Source organism: Salmo salar, chromosome 05 (assembly GCF_965601325.2).
Source record: "Salmo salar chromosome 05, fSalSal1, whole genome shotgun sequence".
Classification (NCBI taxonomy): domain Eukaryota; kingdom Metazoa; phylum Chordata; class Actinopteri; order Salmoniformes; family Salmonidae; genus Salmo; species Salmo salar.
Genome location: NC_138295.1, coordinates 84,037,043 through 84,060,359, shown reverse-complemented (window position 1 = coordinate 84,060,359; position 23,317 = coordinate 84,037,043). Strand labels below are relative to the sequence as shown.

Here is a 23,317-nt window from a genome sequence, read left to right as displayed (position 1 = left end):
AGAGGGAGAGGGAGAGAGAGAGAGGGAGAGAGAGGGAGAGCGAAAGAGAGAGAGAGCGATAGGGAGAGAGAGTGTGTGAGAGAGAGAGAGCAGGTGAGAGGGTGAGAGAGAGAGAGCAGGTGAGAGAGGGAGAGGGAGAGAGAGAGAGAGAGAGCAGGTGAGAGAGGGAGAGGGAGAGAGAGAGAGAGGGAGAGAGGGAGAGATAGGGAGAGAGAGGGAGAGTGAAAGAGAAGAGAAAAGAGAGAAAAGAGGGAGGGAGGAGGGCTATGGGTGGAGCTGCAGAGGAACAGTCCAGGGTTTGTTTGCTGATATTATTTTAATGTCAGAACCCTGTTCCAATGTAAGCAGCATGGGAGTACTGGCCATCACTTCAATCATATCCAGGTCAATGGCCGTACTGTTTTTGCCATTGCCGTTAGACTTCTCATTAAACGTGAATCAATAAAGGGTAAGCAAATGCACACATACCTCAACATCACACATTTTCACTTCAGACATACCTTATTTGACTGTTTCTTGACTAACACCTTCAGCACATCTCAAATTCATACATGTTTATTTTTTTCTCCTAAATGGTTTGAATCTAGAATTTGCATCCTGGCATCCCCCAGGCTGTCTGTGTTTATGCTACTGTACAGTAAACGCTAAGGTATGTTTCTCTATATACAATATAATCTACATAGAATGTCATTACCTGTCAATTATCCTTATGACCTTGATCAAACCTCTGTGGTTCTTCACATGTTAAACAATGCCAGACTGTTTGGTGAGTGTCAGAAGTTGGATGATGCTGTATTCACATTAGTTATATAAACATTCCACACAAAAATGGATTCCCAATAACTAGGCCAAGAACAAAGTAGTCGGCATATTCACAATTAAGAGTAGTCATTGGTCCCATTCAGTAGGCCTCGATAATAACAACGACGTCAGTACAGATAAAACGACTGACATCTTCCTTCACCACAAGATCTCTAATCAACGATTCCCAAAGTGCTGACGCAGCAGTCGACTGCTGAACCAGGACATGCTTGTGATGTAGTCTATAGTGCATTCAGCCATGCCTGTCTGGTTTCACCCATTCTCCAAAGGCCAAGGCAAGGTCAGCAGTTGGTGGGTGGTCCATGGTGAGTTAGAGAGAGAGGAGAGACAGATTTGGAGAGAGAGATATGGGGAGGTGTAGAGAGAGGATGGAGAGAGCGAGAGAAAGAGAGAGAGATGGGGAGAGAGGGCAGAGTCGCTGTTGGAAGTTGCCACCAGATGGAGGTGCTGCTGAGAACAGACCACCCAAGTGGAGCGTGTGTGAGGTTGACCCAGTTAATTTTATCACTGGAGTCATTGGCTGCATCCCATAGGGACTAGGGTGCCATTAGGGACGTAGCAATGTCTCACCCATAGGGGACATGACAGAAAAGGGGGATATTGTATTGAGGCTGTAGTTTTCCAGTATGTTTCCAGTGTGTTTTCAGTGTGTTTCCAGTGTGTTTCCAGTGTGTTTTCAGTGTGTTTTCAGTGTGTTTTCAGTATGTTTCCAGTATGTTTCCAGTGTGTTTTCAGTGTGTTTCCAGTGTGTTTTCAGTGTCTTTTCAGTGTGTTTTCAGTGTGTTTCCAGTGTGTTTTCAGTATGTTTCCAGTGTGTTTCCAGTGTGTTTCCAGTGTGTTTTCAGTGTGTTTCCAGTGTGTTTCCAGTGTGTTTTCAGGGTGATTCCAGTGTGTTTCCAGTGTGTTTTCAGTGTGTTTCCAGTGTGTTTTCAGGGGATTCCAGTGTGTTTTCAGTGTGTTTCCAGTGTGTTTTCAGTATGTTTCCAGTGTGTTTTCAGTATGTTTCCAGTGTGTTTTCAGTGTGTTTCCAGTGTGTTTTCAGTGTGTTTCCAGTGTGTTTCCAGTGTGTTTTCAGGGTGTTTCCGGTGTGTTTTCAGTGTGTTTCCGGTGTGTTTTCAGTGTGTTTCCAGTGTGTTTTCAGTGTGTTTCCAGTGTGTTTCCAGTGTGATTCCAATGTGTTTTCAGTGTGTTTTCAGTGTGTTTCCAGTGTGTTTTCAGTATGTTTCCAGTGTGTTTTCAGTGTGTTTCCAGTGTGTTTTCAGGGGGATTCCAGTGTGTTTTCAGCACAGGTCATTGAGATAAAGGCATTGAAAAGGGTCCAGGGGACATTCTGGTGTCGGGTAGTGTTTTCAAGAGGCAGGGAGGTGTAAAGAGATCCATTGTACTGTACGATAACCACTCAGGTTTTTGCAGGTGTTGGTGTGTGGGGGGTATTTGTGTTTGTTTGTGCACATTTTGTGCTGTGTCTGTGTGTGTTTATGTGTGTCTGCGTACGCAAATGTGTTTGATTGTGCAAATATGTGTGCGTGCAGGCATGCGCACGTGAAGTGTGTGTATGTGGTTTACAAAAGATGGGCTGGTGGGTGGTAATGTGGGTAAAAGACGCAATGCTTCTTTCATACAGCATCCGTTAGATCTGCTAGCTATTCAGTCACTTACATAACACCCCTGTAGTTCTATCCTATTACCTCCAACAGACACGCCATTCATACAGACAGTACTGCAGGTCTGTGGCCCCAGCTCTCCAACCAATACCTGCGGCATCATGGTATGTATCCCATCTGAATCATGGTAATCTGAAACACTATTCAATCAAAACCGATATGAACGTTTCAGAGGGAAACTCAAATACTGTAGGCAGGGTTCGAACTAAAAATGGGGCAGGGAGAAATGTGCAGGTTTATAGCTAATCTCATGCTATTCTACACATTTTGCCATGAGGCTGAGAGAAAATGTTGCTGTTTTAGAGCTAATTTTCTGCTATTCAACACAGAGAAAATTTTGCAGTTTTAAAGCAAATTTCCTGTAATTCAAAAAAACATTGCATTGCTTATGACGTGTTCATTTGCTATCTGGGGGGACCACAAACACCCCCCCCCACCCCCCCAAGAAAAACATGACTATTATTATTTGGGGGGGGCGGAGAGGGGTTGTGGGCCCCCACGCCTTGCGGGGGCGGTGGGGGTGTGTGCTAAATATGCAGTAGTGTTGTTGTATCACACTCTAGCTAAACATTTTTCTGACTGAACAAGGCCCTAGTCTTAGAGACTAGAGGATGGTATCCGGACCAGGCTTTCTTCTATTGACGTCTGTAATACATCAGGTTTGAGGACGTTGAGTAAAAAACAACACCTGTTGACTGTGATATGTTTATGTACATGTAAAAAATCTCTGAAACTGGAAACACTTATCTCCCTCACTAGCACCAGCTGTCAGAGCAGCTCACAGATCACTGCACCTGTACATAGCTCATCTATAATTTAGCCCATACAACTACCTCTTCCCCTACTGTATTTATTTATTTTGCTCCTATGCACCCCATTATTTCTATTTCTACTTTGCACTTTCTTCCACTGCAAATCTACCATTCCAGTGTTTTACTTGCTATATTGTATTTACTTTGCCACCATGGCCTTTTTTTGCCTTTACCTCCCTTATTTCACCTCATTTGCTCACATTGTATATAGACTTATTTTAGTACTGTATTATTGACTGTATGTTTGTTTTACTCCATGTGTAACTCTGTGTTGTTGTATGTGTCGAACTGCTTTGCTTTATCTTGGCCAGGTCGCAATTGTAAATGAGAACTTGTTCTCAACTTGCCTACCTGGTTAAATAAAGGTGAAAAAAAATGTACATGTAAGTGTAGTGTAGAGTAGCATGCACAGTATGGCCAAAAATCAAAATCCTTGAAACTAAATCTAAAGATGACTTCAGTTTTTGACATATCCTAATCAAATATTTTCCATGGAGGTTGCAAGAGTTTCAATGAGGGGGGTAGGTGGAGGGGGTTGAGGGGATTCTGGGGTGGGGGGGTGGGGCGTTTATAAGTAGGAGCAGACTTTACCCTCTTTCTAGTGGTGGTCCTTTCTCTCTCTCTCTCTCTAGCTCTCTCTCTCTCTCTCCTCTTTCCTCCTCCCTCCTTCATGCCTGGGCAGAAGTCTATATGAGGTGCAAAAGACTGATACACACTAAGTCACAGGAGGGAATTATTGTCCTGGTAAGTTTCCCCTTTTCCTACAAACTTATGGATGGATGATCATGTTATTCAAAGTTTTTTTATTAATGAATGAACAATTAAAATACCATAGAGTCAAGCATCTATAGTTAAATAATGTCATAGGAATACTACATTTAAATACAATGAAATACAATGAAATATGGTCATCATCAGTCTATGTTCTTAAATCTGTGGGGTATGTGAGAAGAGAGGCCGGTGCTGAATGATCAATGATCTACTTCATTCCAAGTCAGTACTAATGTTAATAGTCATGAATTTACTAGTATTGTTCTCCAATTACAAAAAGTTTATGTACTTACTAATGAGTTGTAATCTAATTTCAGAACTTAGTTGTACATGTAATTAGTTGAGGTACAGTACAATGGAACATCAATGCATGAATAGTGGTGAGAAGCATGGTTGTAGTCTGAGTGTTTTAGTAATGCTTTATCAGCAGCCATAAAACTGTCCATTTTTTTTTATTCACAATCTATAAATTATTATGAAATAATAAATCATTTATTTAACACAGTAGTTGTGCACACCCTTCATAAATGTCATTATATTACAGATGCTCTGTATGCTCCTAATATACTAGCTACTGTATAGCTGTGTTTCCTCATTCATTTCATTCCCCTGAGATTTAAGAAATACATTTAATCTGAGCATATTTCTCCTGGTGGTTTTCATAAGGCACGGGTGCAGATGATGTAAGACATTCGTTAGTCAAAGACGCACAGTGAGCAGCATACAGTAAGGCTCTGTTCCACCTCTGCACAGACTCACCACCGACAGGGCAGCAGGACCCTCTAGGTCTCAGTTCCCAGTCCTGACACCTTTTTCCTACTTTTTCCTACTACAAAATGAAGTAACTTGCTAGCCTAGGAAGTGACCTGGCCTTATCATTTAATCAGCCATTGGAGTTAGCCATCCAGTGAGAGAAATATTTGTTATTTCTGTCATCAGAGTATCGATGTCTATGTGTAAAATGCTTTCCAGATATTCCCTTGCTTGCCCAAGCTCTTTAACTGTACTGTACTGTACTGTACTAAGCATCAGTGGAGACTGCTGAGGGGAGGACGGCTCACAATAATGTCTGGAACGGAGTAAATGGAATGGCATACAAAAAAAAATTGAAATCATGAGTTTGATGTATATTATAACATTCCACCCATTTAAAAAACTGGAGGCCTCTTACACTTCAATGTTGTGATCGAAAATCCTGGCGAAATGCATAGCACATAGAATAAAAAAGGTTTTACCAGATATTGTTCATCCTGAGCAGACAGGTTTTTTACATGGACGATATATTGGAGATAATATACGTCAATTACTTGAAGCAATTGAACATTATGAAACATCAATGATACCAGACCTGGTCATCATAGCAGATTTTGAAAAGGCGTTTGATAAAGTACGACTAGAATTTATAAATAAATGCCTGGGTTACTTTAATTTCCGCAAATCTCTTATACAATGAGTTAAAGTTATGTACAGCAACCCCAGATGTAAAATAGTAAATAATGGTTACTTCTCAGAAAGTATTCAGCTTTAAGAGGAGTAAAACAAGGCTGTCTGTTGTCTCCATATCTATTTATTATGGCCATTGAAATGCTAGCTACTAAAATTAGATCCAACAAGAACATCAAAGGGTTAGAAATCCAGGGGATAAAAACAAAAGTGTCAATGCATGCCGATGACTCAAGTTTTTTCTTAAGTATACAATCTGGATCCCTGCACAGTCTCATTGAAGATCTTGATCACTTTTCTAGCCTCTCTGGACTAAAACCTAATTATGACAAGTGTACCATATTACGTATAGGATTGTTAAAAAATACATTGTTTACACTACCTTGTAGTTTACCACTTTAATGGGTGGATGGTGAAGTAGACATACTTGGTATTCACATCTCAATTATTATTTTTTTTACTTACCACAATCAATTTCAATAGAAAGTTAGCAAAAATAGATACAATTCTGCAACCATGTAAATACTTGTCTATTTATGGAAAAACACATTGATTAACTCTTTGGTTTTATCACAGTTTACTTACTTACTAATGGCACTGCCTACTCTAATTGACTCATTTTTTAAATCATATGAGCAGAAAATATTTCATTTTATTTGGAATGCTAAGCCAGACAAAATTAAATGTGCCTATTTATATAATGAATATGAGTTTGGGGGGCTAAAAGTATTAAATATTAAAGCTTTAAACCTCTCACTAAAAGCTTCACTCATACATAAATTATACTAAACCCAAAATGGTTCTCCTGTAGATTATTAAGAAAGGCTCATCCTTTGTTAAAAAATTTGCCTTTTTGCCTTTATACCAATTACAACTTCTCATTTCCAACTAATTGAAAATGAAATGTTGTTTAAAGTATTGGCCTTTCTTAAACAAGCTATACAAAGACGGTTACAATTTCAGTTTTATCCTCCAGAAAAGATAAAACAAATATTACAACAAATGTTATGGTTAAACTCAAACATACTGATTAATAAAAAAACATTCTTTATGGAAAAAATGTTTAAAAATTGTATTATATTTATTAATGATATTATGAATAGAAACGGAGGAGTTATGTCACATATGCAGCTGTCGAAAATATATGGGAATATCTGCTCAATCCAAACTTACAACCAACTGATTGCAGCACTACCACAAAAATGGAGGCAAGTGGAAAAGGGAGAAGGTAGGGAACATGTTTTCCTGCCATATATTAAATATACAAATTGGATGAAAGGAATTGACATAAATAGACAAATACACCAGTTTCTTTTGAGGACAAAAATGTTGACAGCTGCGTCATACAGGTTGCAAAATAAATGGGAAGAGATTTTCTTTGTACCAATTCCATGGCACATGGTTTATGAACTGGTACAAAAAACACTTGATTCAATATATGTAATTATATTATATAACAATATATGTCATTATATATATTGCCACCAACAGAATGCAATATATATATATATATCTAAACTCAGCAAAAAAGAAACGTCCTCTCACTGTCAACTGCATTTATTTTCAGCAAACTTAACATGTGTAAATATTTGTATGAACATAACAAGATTCAACAACTGAGACATAAACTGAACAATATAAAGTGAACATGTTCCACAGAAATGTGACTAACAGAAATTGAATAATGTGTCCCTGAACAAAGGGGGGGTCAAAATCAAAAGTAACAGTCAGTATCTGGTGTGGCCAACAGCTGCATTAAGTACTGCAGTGCATCTCCTCCTCATGGACTGCACCAGATTTGCCAGTTCTTGCTGTGAGATGTTACCCCACTCTTCCACCAAGGCACCTGCAAGTTCCCGGATATTACTGGGGGGGAATGGCCCTAGCCCTCACCCTCCGAACCAACAGGTCCCAGACGTGCTCAATGGGATTGAGATCCGGGCTCTTCACTGGCCATGGCAGAACAGTGACATTCCTGTCTTGCAGGAAATCACGCACAGAACGAGCAGTATGGCTGGTGGCATTGTCATGCTTGAGGGTCATGTCAGGATGAGCTTTCAGGAAGGGTACCACATGAGGGAGGAAGATGTCTTCCCTGTAATGCACAGCATTGAGATTGCCTGCAACGACAACAAGCTCAGTCCAATGATGCTGTGACACACCGCCCCAGACTACGACGGACCCTCCACCTCCAAATCGAACCCACTCCAGAGTATAGCCCTCAGTGTAACGCTCATTCCTTCGACGATAAACGTGAATCCTACCATCACCTGTGGTGAGACAACACCGTAACTCATCAGTGAAGAGCACTTTTTTCCAGTCCTGTCTGGTCCAGCGACGGTGGGTTTGTGCCCATAGGCAACGTTGTTGCCGGTGATGTCGGGTGAGGACCTGCCTTACAACAGGCCTACAAGCCCTCAGTCCAGCCTCTCTCAGCCTATCGCGGACAGTCTGAGCACTGATGGAGGGATTGTGCATTACTGGTGTAACTCGGGCAGTTGTTGTTGCCATCCTGTACCTGTCACGCAGGTGTGATGTTCGGATGTACCGATCCTGTGCAGGTGTTGTTACACGTGGTCTGTCACTGCGAGGATGATCAGCTGTCCGTCCTGTCTCCCTGTAGCGCTGTCTTAGGTGTCTCACAGTACGGACATTGCAATGTATTGCCCTGGCCACATCTGCAGTCCTCATGCCTCCTTGCAGAATGCCCAAGGCACGTTTACGCAGATGAGCAGGGACCCTGGGCATCTTTCTTTTGGTGTTTTTCAGAGTCAGTAGAAAGGCCTCTTTAGTGTCCTAAGTTTTCATAATTGTGACCTTAATTGCCTACCGTCTGTAAGCTGTTAGTGTCTTAATGACCATTCCACAGGTGCATGTTCATTAATTGTTTATGGTTCATTGAACAAGCATGAGAAACAGTGTTTAAAACCTTTAAAATGAAGATCTGGGAAGTTATTTGGATTTCTACGAATTATCTTTGAAAGACAGGGTCCTGAAAAAGGGATGTTTCTTTTTTTGCTGAGTTTATATATATGGGGCGTACAACAATCTCAGCTCTGTAGATTTTGCTGCGAAGAGACAGAATCAATATATAATTTATTCTGGTATTGCCCCTATGTAGCTTGTTTCTGGTCATAGGTTCAGGAATGGTTAAAAAATAACAACATGCACTTAAAATTATTCATACAAATAGCAGTGTTTGGCGATTTGGAAAGCCATAGTCAGTCAATAAATAATATAATAATACTCGTAGGAAAGGTTTTCATCTTTAGCTCACAATCTGTGGATACTATAGAATTAGAAAAGTTAAAAATGATGTAAAACATCACAGAACAATTGAAAAACATATGGAAACCAATCGAGGGTGGACTATGGTGATAGCTGGGATGGGCTGAGAGTGGCAGAGGGGTGGGATTAAAGAGCTGATGTTTGGTAATGTATAATTGTTATGTGACTGCTTTATATAAAAGTACCATGTATGTAAAATGTGTATGCGAAATGTATATGCAAAATGTATGTATATGTAACAGAAAAGCTGTAAAAAAAATATATATGTATTTTATTTTTTTTGTACTTTTTTTCCCTCAAAATGGGCTAATACCAACAACAACAAAAATGTGCCACTGATTCCGCTCCAGCCTTTACCACCAGCCTGTCCTGCCTAATTAAGGTGCCACCAACCTCCTGTGATAAGAATAATGTTCTCATTGAAAGCATTCCAAATAATCTTTGTCAGTTTGGATGTGGGGGTTTGACCTCAAAGAGGACTTCTGGAGAGAGCTACTACAAGTAGTTGGGTTTGTATGGTATAATAGCCCCTTTCTTCACCTGGTGAGTGAGCAAAAAAACAAATAGTTTAGGAGCAAAGTGAGGAAAGGGTTCAGTATATGTGGTTGGAGAAGGAGAGCGGAAATGTCCAGTGAAAATGTACAGCAGCACCTCAGAATATACTACTAGTAGTGAGCACAGTGCTTATCTGTTGTGCGCTGAGCCTCTGGCTCGTAGTCACTACATACCTCTACGGCCAATGGCCACAGTACAAACCTAACTTTATGACTTGGTTCCAGAATGGCTTTGCATATGTTAATAAACTGTAATCTGAGTATACTCATCTTGGCTGACTTGTTTTTTCTTTTTCATTTGTAGGATAACCCTGGTGGATTGTCTAGCCTCCTCTCCACTGAGACATTGGGGAAGGAGTTTATAGAACTGTTGGAATTCGGACCCTCCAAAAACTATTCTGTCTCAAAATGTTGTTTTCTCTAGCCCTCCTCTTCCTGCTAACCCCGTTTCCCTCCCTTCAAACTCCAGTAACCTATGAGAAAAGAAATGCCACAGGAACAGGAAGTGAACCCAAACCCTACGTCCTACTCACCCTCTCCCTCACAAAACCAAAAACCGCAGCCACGCTCGTCAAAGTCACCAAAGAGACCCCTAAGCCCACTCCGAAAGTCCTAAGCCCAACTGCAGCCAATCAGACACATCCAGCCCCCACAAACCCCCTCAAACCTCCAACAGCCACGTTCATCAAACTCACCAAAGAGACCCCTAAGCCCACTCCAAAAGCCCTAAGCCCAACTGCAGCCAATCAGACACATCCAGCCCCCTCGACCCCCCTCAAGCCTCCAATAGTCACATTCATCAAACTCACCAAAGAGACCTCTAAGCCCACTCTGAAAGCCCTAAGCCCAACTGCAGCAAATCAGACACATCCAGCCCCCTCGACACCCCTCAAGCCTCCAACAGCCAAGCTCATCAAACTCACCAAAGAGACCCCTAAGCCCACTCCAAAAGCCTTAAGCCCAACTGCAGCCAATCAGACACATCCTGCCCCCTCGACCCCCCTCAAGGCTCCAACAGCCATGCTCGTCAAACTCACCAAAGAGACCCCTAAGCCCACTGTGAAAGCCCTAAACCCAATTGCAGCCAATCAGACACATCCAGCCCCCTCGACACGCCTCAAGCCTCCAACAGCCAAGCTCATCAAACTCACCAAAGAGACCCCTAAGCCCACTCCAAAAGCCTTAAGCCCAACTGAAGCCAATCAGATTCTTCCAGCCTCTTCAACCCCCCTCAAACCTCTCACAGCCAGTGGTCCAAAGACCACCACCAAAGACAAACCCTCCCCCACACCGCCGCATCCCATCCCCATCAAGGTGCTCATCACTTCTGACTCTGGCTGCATCAGCAAGGACACCCAGAGCGACACTAGCAACCGCACCAAGGAGCAGACCCAGACCCATGAGCTGAAGCTGAAGCCTGGCTTTCCTCTAACCCTGACCCACCGCATCAGTCTGGTTCCTACCTCCTGCACTGGGGGATGTGTGGCTGAGATGGCAAAACTGAAAGGACGCGTTGGCAGGCTGGAGAAAGAGATCTCCCTCATGAAGAGTAAATGTACGACTGGTCTTATTTAGTTACACATAACCGTAACCTTCTAGACGCAAACCTCTTTCATATAATAACTTCATTCTGATATGGAGATTATCCATGAGGCTAGTTTGAATTAAATCCAGAGTCTTTCTGGTAACCAACATTAACATTTCATCTTTTGATGTTTGCTCTGTCTGGTTTCATACTGTTTACTCTCTTCCCCTTTCTACCAGGTGCTTCCTGCTCCAAAGGCCCATGTCCCAATGGCTGCAGTGCAAATGGGAAATGTGAGAAGGGAAAGTGTGTCTGCCTCCCAGGGTTCCTTGGTCTAGACTGCAGAAAATGTAGAGCTGGAGCTGACTGCAGTAAAAGTGAGTTACTGTGCCTTCTTCATTTGATCTGACTTGTCTTCTTTGATCTGATTTTCTTTATTGCAATTCAGCTAGAGACATACTAGCACCTCATAATATAAGGTTAACTTCCAGTCGCCACACACAAGCACACCACTTAGAACGCATGCCCAATATACATTCCTTCATTCTAAGTTGTATGCTAGTGTGGTTATTGGAACACATATTTTTTCTCTCATCTCCAGAAGGTACCAAAGACAAAATCCAGATAACGGTGGAGACGGTGGCATTGAAGGTATCACCTGAGAGCAATGCTATCACGGAGAGTCTGCAGGGGAAGAAGACCAAGGCAGACCAAATCCTCTTCCAGAAGAAAACAGAGCAAAAGACACCTACAGCCGCCAAAGAGGATGGTGACATCAAAAGCAAAACAAAAGTGACCACAAGTGTAAAAGCAGGCCTCACCAAGACACAAGCCAAACAAGGGGTTACTGTCACTAAAACCAAAAGTAAACTCTCCACCTATTCCAATGCTACCAAGATTGGACTGGGCCGACCAACCGTCGGACAGGTTCTGTTGAAACACCATGGAGGAAGAAAGCAAGAGAGCAAAGGCAAAACGACAGTTATAAAGAAGCAGTCTAAACCAGACCTGAAGTTGAAAGTAACAGTAAAGGAGGAATCTGCAGGTAAAGCCAATGCTGAAGCTGGCAACCTCCAAGACCAGCCTCAAGCCAATGTCACCCAAAGCACTGTGAAGATGTTTGTGAACAAAACCCGGTCAGGAAAAGAGACTCTGGAGCAGTCGACGTTGGCTGAGAAGAATGTGACTCTAACATCTGGAAAGAAAACAGTCAAAAAGGTGAAATTAGTTCAGGGGACTATGAACGTTACAAAGGTGTCATTGGCTTTTGATAGCACTAAGGCTGGGACGGGCAAGATCACCCTTACAAAGGACATTAAGACAGAGGCAGACATCTCCTCAGGCACATCTAAAACTACTGTGAAGACAGGGTCAGGCAAAGGGAAGCCAGTCACACGGAAGAGTCAGTATGTTGTGAACATGACCACTGTGGAGACCACCTCTGAAGTCAAAGTCCTCAGCAACAGGACAACAACTATCCAGTCTTCCAGAAACACCACAAAGAAAGAAGGAACAGGAGTGGGCAGCGGGCTTGGCTCTGTGAAGGTTCAGAACATCACCACGTACGGCTTCACCCTCACATGGTCGGCCCCGACAGCCATGTTTAAGAACTTCACTGTGTCCAGAAGAGAGCACAGGGCAGAGGGCGAGGAAGATGAGGAGGAAGAGGCGGAGGAGGAAGCTGCTCTCGGGGAAGAGGACAGAGTAGCCGCAGTCGCCAACACCACCATTGAGATCCGGAAACAGAGCCCTAATGGAACTGTGGCTTTCCCCACTAAAGCTCCAAGTAGCTCCAGAGGTAAAGCTCACACAAAGAGGGTGTCCGTTGTTCTCCCCGGCAGCGTTCGCTCTGTGGAGTTCAGTAACCTGCGACCTCAGACCCGATACTCCCTGCACATATTTGGCACCACTCCCGGATCCCGCTCCAAGATCCACAGAGTAACCGCCATGACAGGTAATTAGGAGAACCAAACCCACATAGAGACTTATTCATAACATCTGACCATAACTTTTTATGAATAACTCCTATAGTAATGTATCTTTTCATTCAATGTGCTTGTTCATGTATTGGATAGCCTGCATGTCTCTCTTTCATTTAAACTGTGGCTGCACTAAATCATCACTTGTCTCGAGACAGAATATCCCATTGTATCTATATTTTCTATACTTCAAATTTACTGTGACTTTAGTGACTTATTAACCTTTTCCTTCACACTTAAAGGACAATTCCACCACTTTTCAACCTCATGTTCATTATCTCCAGCACAATACCAGTGTCTACATATGTGAAAACGGTGTATTTCCACGTTTTGTATAAAAAAATATCAAGTAAAAAACTTGTACCGATGTCATCATCAAAATGTAGCCATTTTAAAACACCATGACATTCACCATGACCTGGGGAGCAAGAATATACCCTCCTTCTGGCTAGAAACACCTTTAGAAAATCACCCTTTTTTTAACTTTTAATCCAACCTTGTGATGTCACAGAGAAGCAGTTTTTAGGACCTTTTTAACACACAGAACATAGAAACACCCTGTTTTCGCATATGTTGACACTGGTGTGGTGCTGGAGACAATGAATATGAGGTTCCTGTAAAGATCTTCTACTGGCCTCTCCTCTTCCTTATTCATTTTCTTCCCCATGCAGGGCCTGAGCCACCTACCGAGCTGGTATTTAGTAACGTGACAGAAGCCTCTCTTTCTGTGTCCTGGTCCAAACCAAAGAGCAAAATCTCCGGCTTCAAAATCACATACTCTCACTCGGTCACGGTTCCCTTAACTTTTATCATGTTATCTACCTCTAAGTCAGGGTTTCCCAAACTCGGTCCTGCGGCCCCTCCTTGATAATGAGTTGATTATTTGAATCCGTTGTGTAGTGCTAGGGCAAAATTTGAATCCGTTGTGTAGTGCTAGGGCAACATTTGAATCCGTTGTGTAGTGCTAGGGCAACATTTGAATCCGTTGTGTAGTGCTAGGGCAACATTTGAATCCGTTGTGTAGTGCTAGGGCAACATTTGAATCCGTTGTGTAGTGCTAGGGCAACATTTGAATCCGCTGTGTAGTGCTAGGGCAAAATTTGAATTCGCTGTGTAGTGCTAGGGCAACATTTGAATCCGCTGTGTAGTGCTAGGGCAACATTTGAATCCGTTGTGTAGTGCTAGGGCAAAATTTGAATTCGCTGTGTAGTGCTAGGGCAACATTTGAATCCGTTGTGTAGTGCTAGGGCAACATTTGAATCCGCTGTGTAGTGCTAGGGCAACATTTGAATCCGTTGTGTAGTGCTAGGGCAACATTTGAATCCGTTGTGTAGTGCTAGGGCAACATTTGAATCCGTTGTGTAGTGCTAGGGCAACATTTGAATCCGTTGTGTAGTGCTAGGGCAACATTTGAATCCGTTGTGTAGTGCTAGGGCAACATTTGAATCCGTTGTGTAGTGCTAGGGCAACATTTGAATCCGTTGTGTAGTGCTAGGGCAACATTTGAATCCGTTGTGTAGTGCTAGGGCAACATTTGAATCCGTTGTGTAGTGCTAGGGCAAAAAACTAAACATGCCCGGGGGGGGGGACGTTGGTTCCCCTATCATGACCCCAATTTGACCCCATCACTACTATAATTGACAAGGTGATGAAACTTTGAACACTTTAAAAAGAGTTTATTCTCACTCCTTTTGTCAGCACAGGGGCTTAACCAGAATTATTCAAATGGAAGATACAACTTTTGTAGCATTCTTGTGTGCTCCATTAATGAAAGACAGATCAGCTGTTCAGCCAAAATACCTTTGTCATCCCCAAACACTGACACTGTTTAAGTGTCAATCATGGCCGGTGTCCCAAATGGCACCCTATTCCCAATGTGTCAAATGTAGTGCATCATAAAGGCACCCTATTCCCTATGTGTCAAATGTAGTGCATCATACTGTAAAGGGAATAGGGTGCCATTTGGGATGCAGTCATAGTGCATGTTTTCTCCTGAGGACCAGTGTGTTGTTAAGTCTTTCATCATGACAGGAGAGAGTGGTTCTGTGTCTGTCTGTCATCATGACAGGAGAGAGGGGTTCTGTGTCTGTCATCCTGACAGGAGAGAGTGGGTCTGTGTCTGTCATCCTGACAGGAGAGAGGGGTTCTGTGTCTTTCATCCTGACAGGAGAGAGTGGTTCTGTGTCTGTCATCCTGACAGGAGAGAGTGGTTCTGTGTCTGTCATCCTGACAGGAGAGAGTGGTTCTGTGTCTGTCATCCTGACAGGAGAGAGTGGTTCTGTGTCTGTCATCCTGACATGAGAGAGTGGTTCTGTGTCTGTCATCCTGACAGGAGAGAGTGGTTCTGTGTCTGTCATCATGACAGGAGAGAGTGGTTCTGTGTCTGTCATCCTGACAGGAGAGAGTGGTTCTGTGTCTGTCATCCTGACATGAGAGAGTGGTTCTGTGTCTGTCATCATGACAGGAGAGAGTGGTTCTGTGTCTGTCATCCTGACAGGAGAGAGTGGTTCTGTGTCTGTCATCCTGACATGAGAGACTGGTTCTGTGTCTGTCATCCTGACAGGAGAGAGTGGTTCTGTGTCTGTCATCCTGACAGGAGAGAGTGGTTCTGTGTCTGTCATCCTGACAGGAGAGAGTGGTTCTGTGTCTGTCATCCTGACAGGAGAGAGTGGTTCTGTGTCTGTCATCCTGACAGGAGAGAGTGGTTCTGTGTCTGTCATCCTGACAGGAGAGAGTGGTTCTGTGTCTGTCATCCTGACAGGAGAGAGTGGTTCTGTGTCTGTCATCCTGACAGGAGAGAGTGGTTCTGTGTCTGTCATCCTGACAGGAGAGAGTGGTTCTGTGTCTGTCATCCTGGCAGGAGAGAGTGGTTCTGTGTCTGTGGATTCCCTGCAGTCCCAGGTGTCTCTGTCCAAGCTGTCCTCAGGGGCCACGTACGAAGTCAGTGTGATGTCCACCATGGGGAAGAGAGAGAGTGATCCCCTCATTGCCATCATGACCACAGGTGATCACCACACTTACCTAGATCTATTGTGCTGTAGCAACTCACCATTACAGTACATCATCATGCATTCTGCTTTGGATGTGGAGTGCAGAATGATCCAGAGTGCATTTGCCTTACTTTTACCCACGGTTTCAGTTTCTTGCTCTGCAATATGATAACAATTAAGTGTTTTAAAACATGACATAAAGGCATAACAATAATTGTTATTTAGCTAAATTCACCATGTAAAACACATTGTCTTTGGACTGCAGTACCTGCCCCTCCAACTGTTCTCCAAGCAGTTAACATAACAGATACCAAGGCAGTGCTGCAATGGACCCCCGCCATGGGCCAAGTAGACCGCTTCATCATCAGTTATGAGTCTGCAAAAAGTGAGTGTGGTATCATTTCCTGATGAAACGATACGGTGAACATACATACATACATACATACATACATACATACATACATACATACATACATACATACATACATACATACATACATACATACATACATACATACATACATACATACATACATACATACATACATACATACATATAGTTATACAGTTCCTTCAGAAAGTATTCAGACCCCTTGACTTTTTCCACATTTTGTTACTTTACAGCCTCATTCTAAAATGTATTAAATAAAAAAACTCCACAGCGATCTACACACAATACCCCATAATGACTAAGTGAAAACAGGTTTTAAGACATTTTTGCTATGAGACTGGAAATTGAGCTCAGGTGGATCCTGTTTCCATTGATCATCCTAGTTAAATAAAAAATAAAACAACTTGATTGGAGTCCACCTGTGGTAAATTCAATTGATTGGACATGATTTGGAAAGGCACACACCTGTCTAAGGTCCCACAGTTGACAAATGCATGTCAGAACAAAAACCAAGCCATGAGGTCAAAGGATTGTCCATAGAGCTCCGAGACAGTATTGTGTCGAGGCACAGATCTGGGGAAGGGTACCAAAAACTGTCTGCAGCATTGAAGATCCCCAAGAACACAGTGGCCTCCATCATTCTTAAATGAAGAAGTTTGGAATCACCAAGACTCTTCCTAGAGCTGGCCGCCCAACCAAACTGAGCAATCGGGGGAAAAGAGCCTAGGTCAGCACTCCACCAATCAGGCCTTTATGGTAGAGTGGCCAGTCAGAAGCCACTCCTCAGTAAAAGGCACATGACACCCCGCTTGGAGTTTGCCAAAAGGCACCTAAAGACTCTCAGACCATGAGAAACAAGATTCTCTGGTCTGATGAAACCAAGATTTAACTCTTTGGCCTGAATTCCAAGCGTCACATCTGGAGGAAACCTGGCACCATCCCTACGGTGAAGCATGGAGGTGGCAGCATCATGCTGTGGGGGATGTTTTTCAGCGGCAGGGACTGGGAGACTAGTCAGGATCAAGGAAAAGATTAACGGAGCAAAGTACAGAGAGAACCTTGATGAAAACCTGCCCCAGAGTGCTCAGGACCTCAGACTGGGGAGAAGGTTCACCTTCCAACAGGACAACAACCCTAAGCATACAGCCAAAACAACACAGGAGTGGCTTCAGGACAAGTCTCTGAATGTCCTTGAGTGGCCCAGCCAGAGCCTGGACTTGAACCCGATCGAACATCTCTGGAGAGACCTGAAAATAGCTGTACAGCAACGCTCCCAATCAAACCTGACAGAGCTTGAGAGGATCTGTAGAGTAGAATGGGAGAAACTCCCCAAATACAGGTGTGCCAAGCCTGTAGAATCATACCCAAGAAGACTCGATGCTGTAATCGATGCCAAAGTTGCTTCAACAAAGTACTGAGTAAAGGGTCTGAATACTTATGTAAATGTCATATATATATTTTTATATATAAATTAGCAAAAAAAGATATATATATATATATATATTTTTGCTTTGTAATTATGGGGTATTGTGTGTAGATTGATTAGGGGAAAAAACTATTGAATCCATTTTATAATAAGGCTGTAACATAACTATATGTGGAAAAAGTCAAGGGGTCTGAATACTTTCAGAAGGCACAGTAGACCAGTGGAGGCTGCAGAGGGGAGGATGACTCCTAATAGTGGCTGGAATGGAGCAAAGGGAATGGCATCAAACATATAGGAACTGCTCCAGCCATTACCACGAGCCCGTCCTCCCCAATTAAGGTGCCACCAACCTCATGTAGTATATACTATGTACCATAGCTAGTATAACTACACCTGTACATTGTATACTGTTCTACTCACGTTCCAAGCTGTGATTCAGCCTAAGCTGCATTCCCTGTCCCTCCTCCCTCGTCTCTCCCACAGCTCCTAATGTAACAGTGACAGTGATGGTCTCTGGTAACTCAGTAGACCAGCAGCTGAGAGGGCTGCAGAGAGCCACCCTGTACACAGTCAAAGCCCTGAGCCAGAAAGACAGTCTGCAGAGCACAGCCATCACTACCACCTTCACAACTGCCAGTGGTGAGTACACAGGGTGGAAACACACTGACATGCACCACATCACATGTAACTACAGCGTAGAACCTCAAAGATAGAAGCTCAGAGTTACGGACTGACCGGTCAAAGTTACAAACATTTCAGTGCTCCAAACGACCTCTATTCCCGACACGTTGGTATTTCTGAGGTCCTACTGTATAGGGAAAAGAACCAGGACAGAAAGTACCTGTATGTGTGATGGTTTGTCCTTCAGCTGTAAAAGCCAGTGAGGTGGGCGCTCGTTCTGCTGTTGTATCATGGAAATCCCCCAGTGTTGCGTTCAGCAGATACAGAGTGACCTATCAGACGGCAGGAGAGGAGGCCAAGGTGAGCTTTATTCCTCACATGATACATTCGTATGAACTTAATACCACAACTATATTGCTACTATATTGTATACCAATGCTACAGATATAGGATCTTCATTTGAGCCAGTTTGCTACAGCAGGAAAAGAATCCTGTCCCCAACAGAAACTATGAATTATGTTTATTATAAGTAATGGACATTTTTATAAGGGCTGAAAAAAATGTTCTTAAGGGAAAATCAAGTCTGAAATTTCAAAGTGGAAATTACAAGCTTCAGAAGACTTTTTAAACCTCAAATACCAACAAAAAAATAAAAAATACTATCAAATGAAGATCCTGCATCTGTATACAATGTTGCGTCCCAAATGACCATATTCCTATAGTGTACTACTTTTAACCAGGGCCCATAGTCAAAAGTGGTGCACTATATAGGAAATAGGGTGCCATTTGGGACGGACTATATGAGGTGAAACAACAGTGCATGAGGTAAAACAGTTTCAGAAATCTGTTTCTCTGGTCCTCTATCTCCCCAGGAGGTGATTCTGGACTCCACGGTGACAGAGTACAAGCTGACTGGACTGTTCTCTATGTCTAAGTATACGGTGCTGGTACAGGGAGAGAGAGAGGGACAGTACACATCTATTGTCACCACTGAGTTTATCACAGGTAGGTGTTACAGACCAGCAGTGAATTTTGAAAATGTACTTTGCACATGAGTCTCTCCATTTCATCAACTCAAGGAAACAGGGTTACTTATCTTTTACAGAGAATATAGTAATTGTATAGTAATGTTATAGTAATCGTATAGTATAGTAATTGCATAGTAATCTTATAGTAATTGTATAGTAATGTTATAGTAATCGTATAGTAATTGCATAGTAATCTTATAGTAATTGTATAGTAATTGTATAGTAATCTTATAGTAATTGTATAGTAATCTTAAAGTAATTATATAGTAATTGTATAGTAATCTTATTGTAATTGTATAGTAATCTTATAGTAATTGTATAGTAATTGTATCCCCTCGGCTCAGGAAAACTGCGCTTCCCGTTCCCCACGGAGTGTTCCCAGGAGCTGCTGAACGGAGCGCTCCAGTCAGGAGAGGTGGATCTATATCCAGAGGGAAAGGAAGGAAAGGCAGTCAGAGTCTACTGTGACATGGAGACTGAGGGAGGCGGCTGGACGGTAAGATACATGGCTTCTCTCTCTCTCATGGCTTTGAATGGGATTGAATCATCAGCCATCTGATTCCAAAGGTTGACAATCACATTTCCTTTTGAATAGCTGAATTTTGTTGGACATAGTACGTGGGGGAATGGTAGAATGGCTATAAATGTGGGACATCTATGAATATTTATTTTCTATGGTGAGTCTGTCTGTTTCCAATATCAGCTTTGTGAATGTGTTGCATACTGTAGGTGTTCCAGAGGAGAATGAACGGGAAGACAGATTTCTTCAGAACCTGGAGTGACTACACTAACGGCTTTGGAAAACTCAGCGAGGAGTTCTGGCTCGGTAAGGTTTGGCTCAATGCTGCTGATCCACTCAAAGTCCTCAGAAGAGGACAAACAGGAAACTGTAGTTCAGGGATGGGGTCATTTCTATTATCATTTCAGTAAATTGGAAGGAAGTAAACAGACATTTCAGGAAGTAAACAGAAATTCATTTTCCAATTTTCTTTAATCCTCTCTATGAGAACATTTTAAATAGGAATTTCAGTCCACTTCTTGAATTGACTGAATAGAGGACATGCATAAAGATGGCGGCCCCCATGTACTTACCACAAATACCTCATTTGCTAAGTTCGTCCTATTATACAGTGGTTTCCATTATTCTTGTTTGGAATCTGCAATAGCTTCAGTAAATCTCCAAGATGGTGGCAATTTGATTTTTTTTTTAATGAAAAAGTAGTTTGTGCTGATTTACTGGCACATTGAGTCATGTCACGCTCCGTAGTTTAAAACCTCTGCGTGTCATGCTAAAACAATGACGGCATATCTGAATTCCTCCTTTACGCACCCTCACCATTGAAATGGAATTGACCCCAACCATGCTAACTGCATCAAAAGGGAGGCTACTACCAAAGCTTACCGTATGTACTCTACATAGCTCACAGCTTGAACATAGAGTACATAGTACATAGTATGTTTTAAATGATGTCCTAATCTTCTCTCTCTCTATCTCTCGTCCATCCAGGTAATGAGCTGCTTCACAACCTGACCAGCATGGGCCCAGTGAGCCTGAGAGTGGACCTGCGTTCAGGCAACGATACGGCCTATGCCCATTACTCCAGCTTCACCATCGACTCAGAGGACAAACACTACGCCATCCAGGTGTCTGGATACACCGGCACTGCAGGTAAAAGGGCAGGGATGGAGGGGAAACGGAACACCGAGGAGAAAGGAATGCAAATATAGAATGTGAGGACAGAGCCTAGCAGAGCAGAATGTACACTAGCCAAGATAGAATGTGAGGACAGAGCCTAGCAGAGCAGAATGTACACTAGCCAAGATAGAATGTGAGGACAGAGCCTAGCAGAGCAGAATGTACACTAGCCAAGATAGAATGTGAGGACAGAGCCTAGCAGAGCAGAATGTACACTAGCCAAGATAGAATGTGAGGACAGAGCCTAGCAGAGCAGGTGCTTAAGGTTGAGGAACCAAAACTCAAATAGGCTCACAAACAAATATTCATTACGAGGTCAATCCCTTTCACATAATTTCACTAAAGTTAACATTTTACTGAAGTGAGTGGTAGGATTGGTCCCTCACTCTACAAATCCTGAAATGTCCTTCTTTCTTTCTTCCCCATCACGTCTATAAGGTGACTCCATGAGGTACCACAACGGGCGCCCATTCTCCACCAGAGACAAGGAACCCCACCCCCTGGGCATCCACTGTGCCAGGGCCTACATGGGCGGCTGGTGGTACAAAAACTGCTACAAGACCAACCTCAACGGCCTCTATGGCACCAACAGCAACAACCAGGTACGACTAGTATCACTATCCTCCCACTAAGTGCTTTTGTCGTTGCATTGACATTTTGATTACAGTGCCTTTCCTGGTCTTTGCTATTGCAAGACAGCACCCCAATGTTGATATGCTATAAACACTGCACCACATCTCGAGTGTTTCAATTTGAACCATGGAGAATGATAGAGGACTCTTCTTTGTATCTGTCCAATTATGGCATCTGTGAGCGCACGGGCAGCACCATTAAGGCCATCTTCATTTTGAATTAGTTAATTTTTTATTCTACGACTTCTATGAGTTGGTAAACAAACTGAAAAGGTGCATAGTGCCACATGGAGTGTGTTATTTGATCAGGTATAAAGCCAAGGTTTGTGAATTACTGCCACCTGCAGTTATGGAATGTTTGCTCATGTATAATTCATTGGCTGATCCCTCAGATGGATTTATGAGATCCTTCATTAACCCATAGGAAGTCCAACCCAGTTGACTACTTCAAAATGGTGACATTTCTCAATGACGATGCCCATGCTAAAACGGGCTTTTAGGCACTAGAGTCCTCTATCTATCTCTATGATTTGAACAGACTTCTTATTTGAAGTTGTGTCAACTGCTATCAACTCTTATCAACTAATGTAACTGAATTTAAGTTTTGTCAACTCAACTTAATCTACTAAATGAACGTAACTCAACTGCTTGTGCTGTGTTATAGGGTGTAGTGTGGATAGACTGGAAGGGCAAAGACTCGTCCATTCCCTTTACTGAGATGAAGTTCCGACCGGCCGGGATCTCCGTCACAACCCACGGCTAAGACTGTCCTCTGACTCGTCCAGCCCTAAAACCCTTCCTTTGAGAAACAGAAAAGTGGAGCACCAAGAGACCATAAATGTGTGGATGTCGCACATCCTGCATCTCAAATTCCACCTCAACTTGCATGTCCAGTGGTCTTAACAGCCGTCACAACAGACAGCGTATCAGTCCGTACTTGTACTGTACAGTGCAGTGCACCAGGCTCCTGAGCTGTACCTTTATCATGCTGTCTCTCTCAGCTGTATTTGTAGACAGGAAATATTTCTGATTGCAGCATTTTGTATAGTATTGTTTTATGACCAAACTCTTACCGTCTCCAACTCTATGACTGTTCTACTGTTCTGACCCCAAAGCATCTCTACCTGATGCACATCACAAAGGTTACCCACCCCACTACTACTGTAATAAAATATGCACTGTCTCACTCTATTGGAATAAATGAGGCAAATGAATGCCTGGATGGAGATGGGTTTTTTGTACTCAACTATGTGAGTGGTGTTGTGTGTGTGTGACTGACATCATGGGAATGATGTCAATCTGCTAACAGGATTCTTCAGGTGTTGCCAAGGTTACTCATCACCATGTGTAGTTCACCTGTGCTATACATGCTTATTTCACATATTTCAGTTCTGTTCACAGATACAGTATTTTGTGAACTGATTTGAAATATTTAGACAAGAGGAGAGAAGAGTGCAGGAGGTGGCCTCGAACAGGTTAGTAATCAGTAATAAGATGTGAAATCATCATTACTAAACACATTTCCAGTTGACAGTTACGCAATATAACACCCACACCCGGGCTGCGTCCCTAATGGCACCCTATTCCCTATGTAGTCCACTACTTTTGACCAGGGCCTTTAGGGAATAGGGTGCCATTTGGGACACAGATTCAAACCCACCTACACAAAATGAGG

The 23,317-nt window shown here is 42.8% G+C and overlaps 1 protein-coding gene across 2 annotated transcripts; it reads left to right on the top strand.

Annotated features, from left to right (window-relative positions):
- The first annotated feature begins 169 nt into the window (after positions 1-169).
- LOC145850215 (uncharacterized) lies at positions 170-22,870 on the top strand. Of its 2 annotated transcripts, none has more exons than XM_082975786.1 (17): positions 170-448; positions 588-649; positions 2,520-2,590; positions 3,931-4,042; positions 9,659-10,909; positions 11,119-11,256; positions 11,481-12,833; positions 15,719-15,862; positions 16,114-16,233; positions 18,149-18,304; positions 18,534-18,646; positions 19,159-19,291; positions 19,659-19,810; positions 20,044-20,140; positions 20,822-20,983; positions 21,449-21,612; positions 22,307-22,870. In XM_082975786.1, the coding sequence occupies exons 5-17, from the start codon at positions 9,763-9,765 to the stop codon at positions 22,403-22,405; spliced, it is 3,978 nt and encodes a 1,325-aa protein (XP_082831912.1). In that variant the 5' UTR covers positions 170-448; positions 588-649; positions 2,520-2,590; positions 3,931-4,042; positions 9,659-9,762; the 3' UTR covers positions 22,406-22,870. The 2 variants fall into 2 exon arrangements, with proteins under 2 accessions (XP_082831912.1, XP_082831911.1); XM_082975785.1 differs by having other exon boundaries at positions 2,497-2,590.
- Positions 22,871-23,317: the final 447 nt, after the last annotated feature.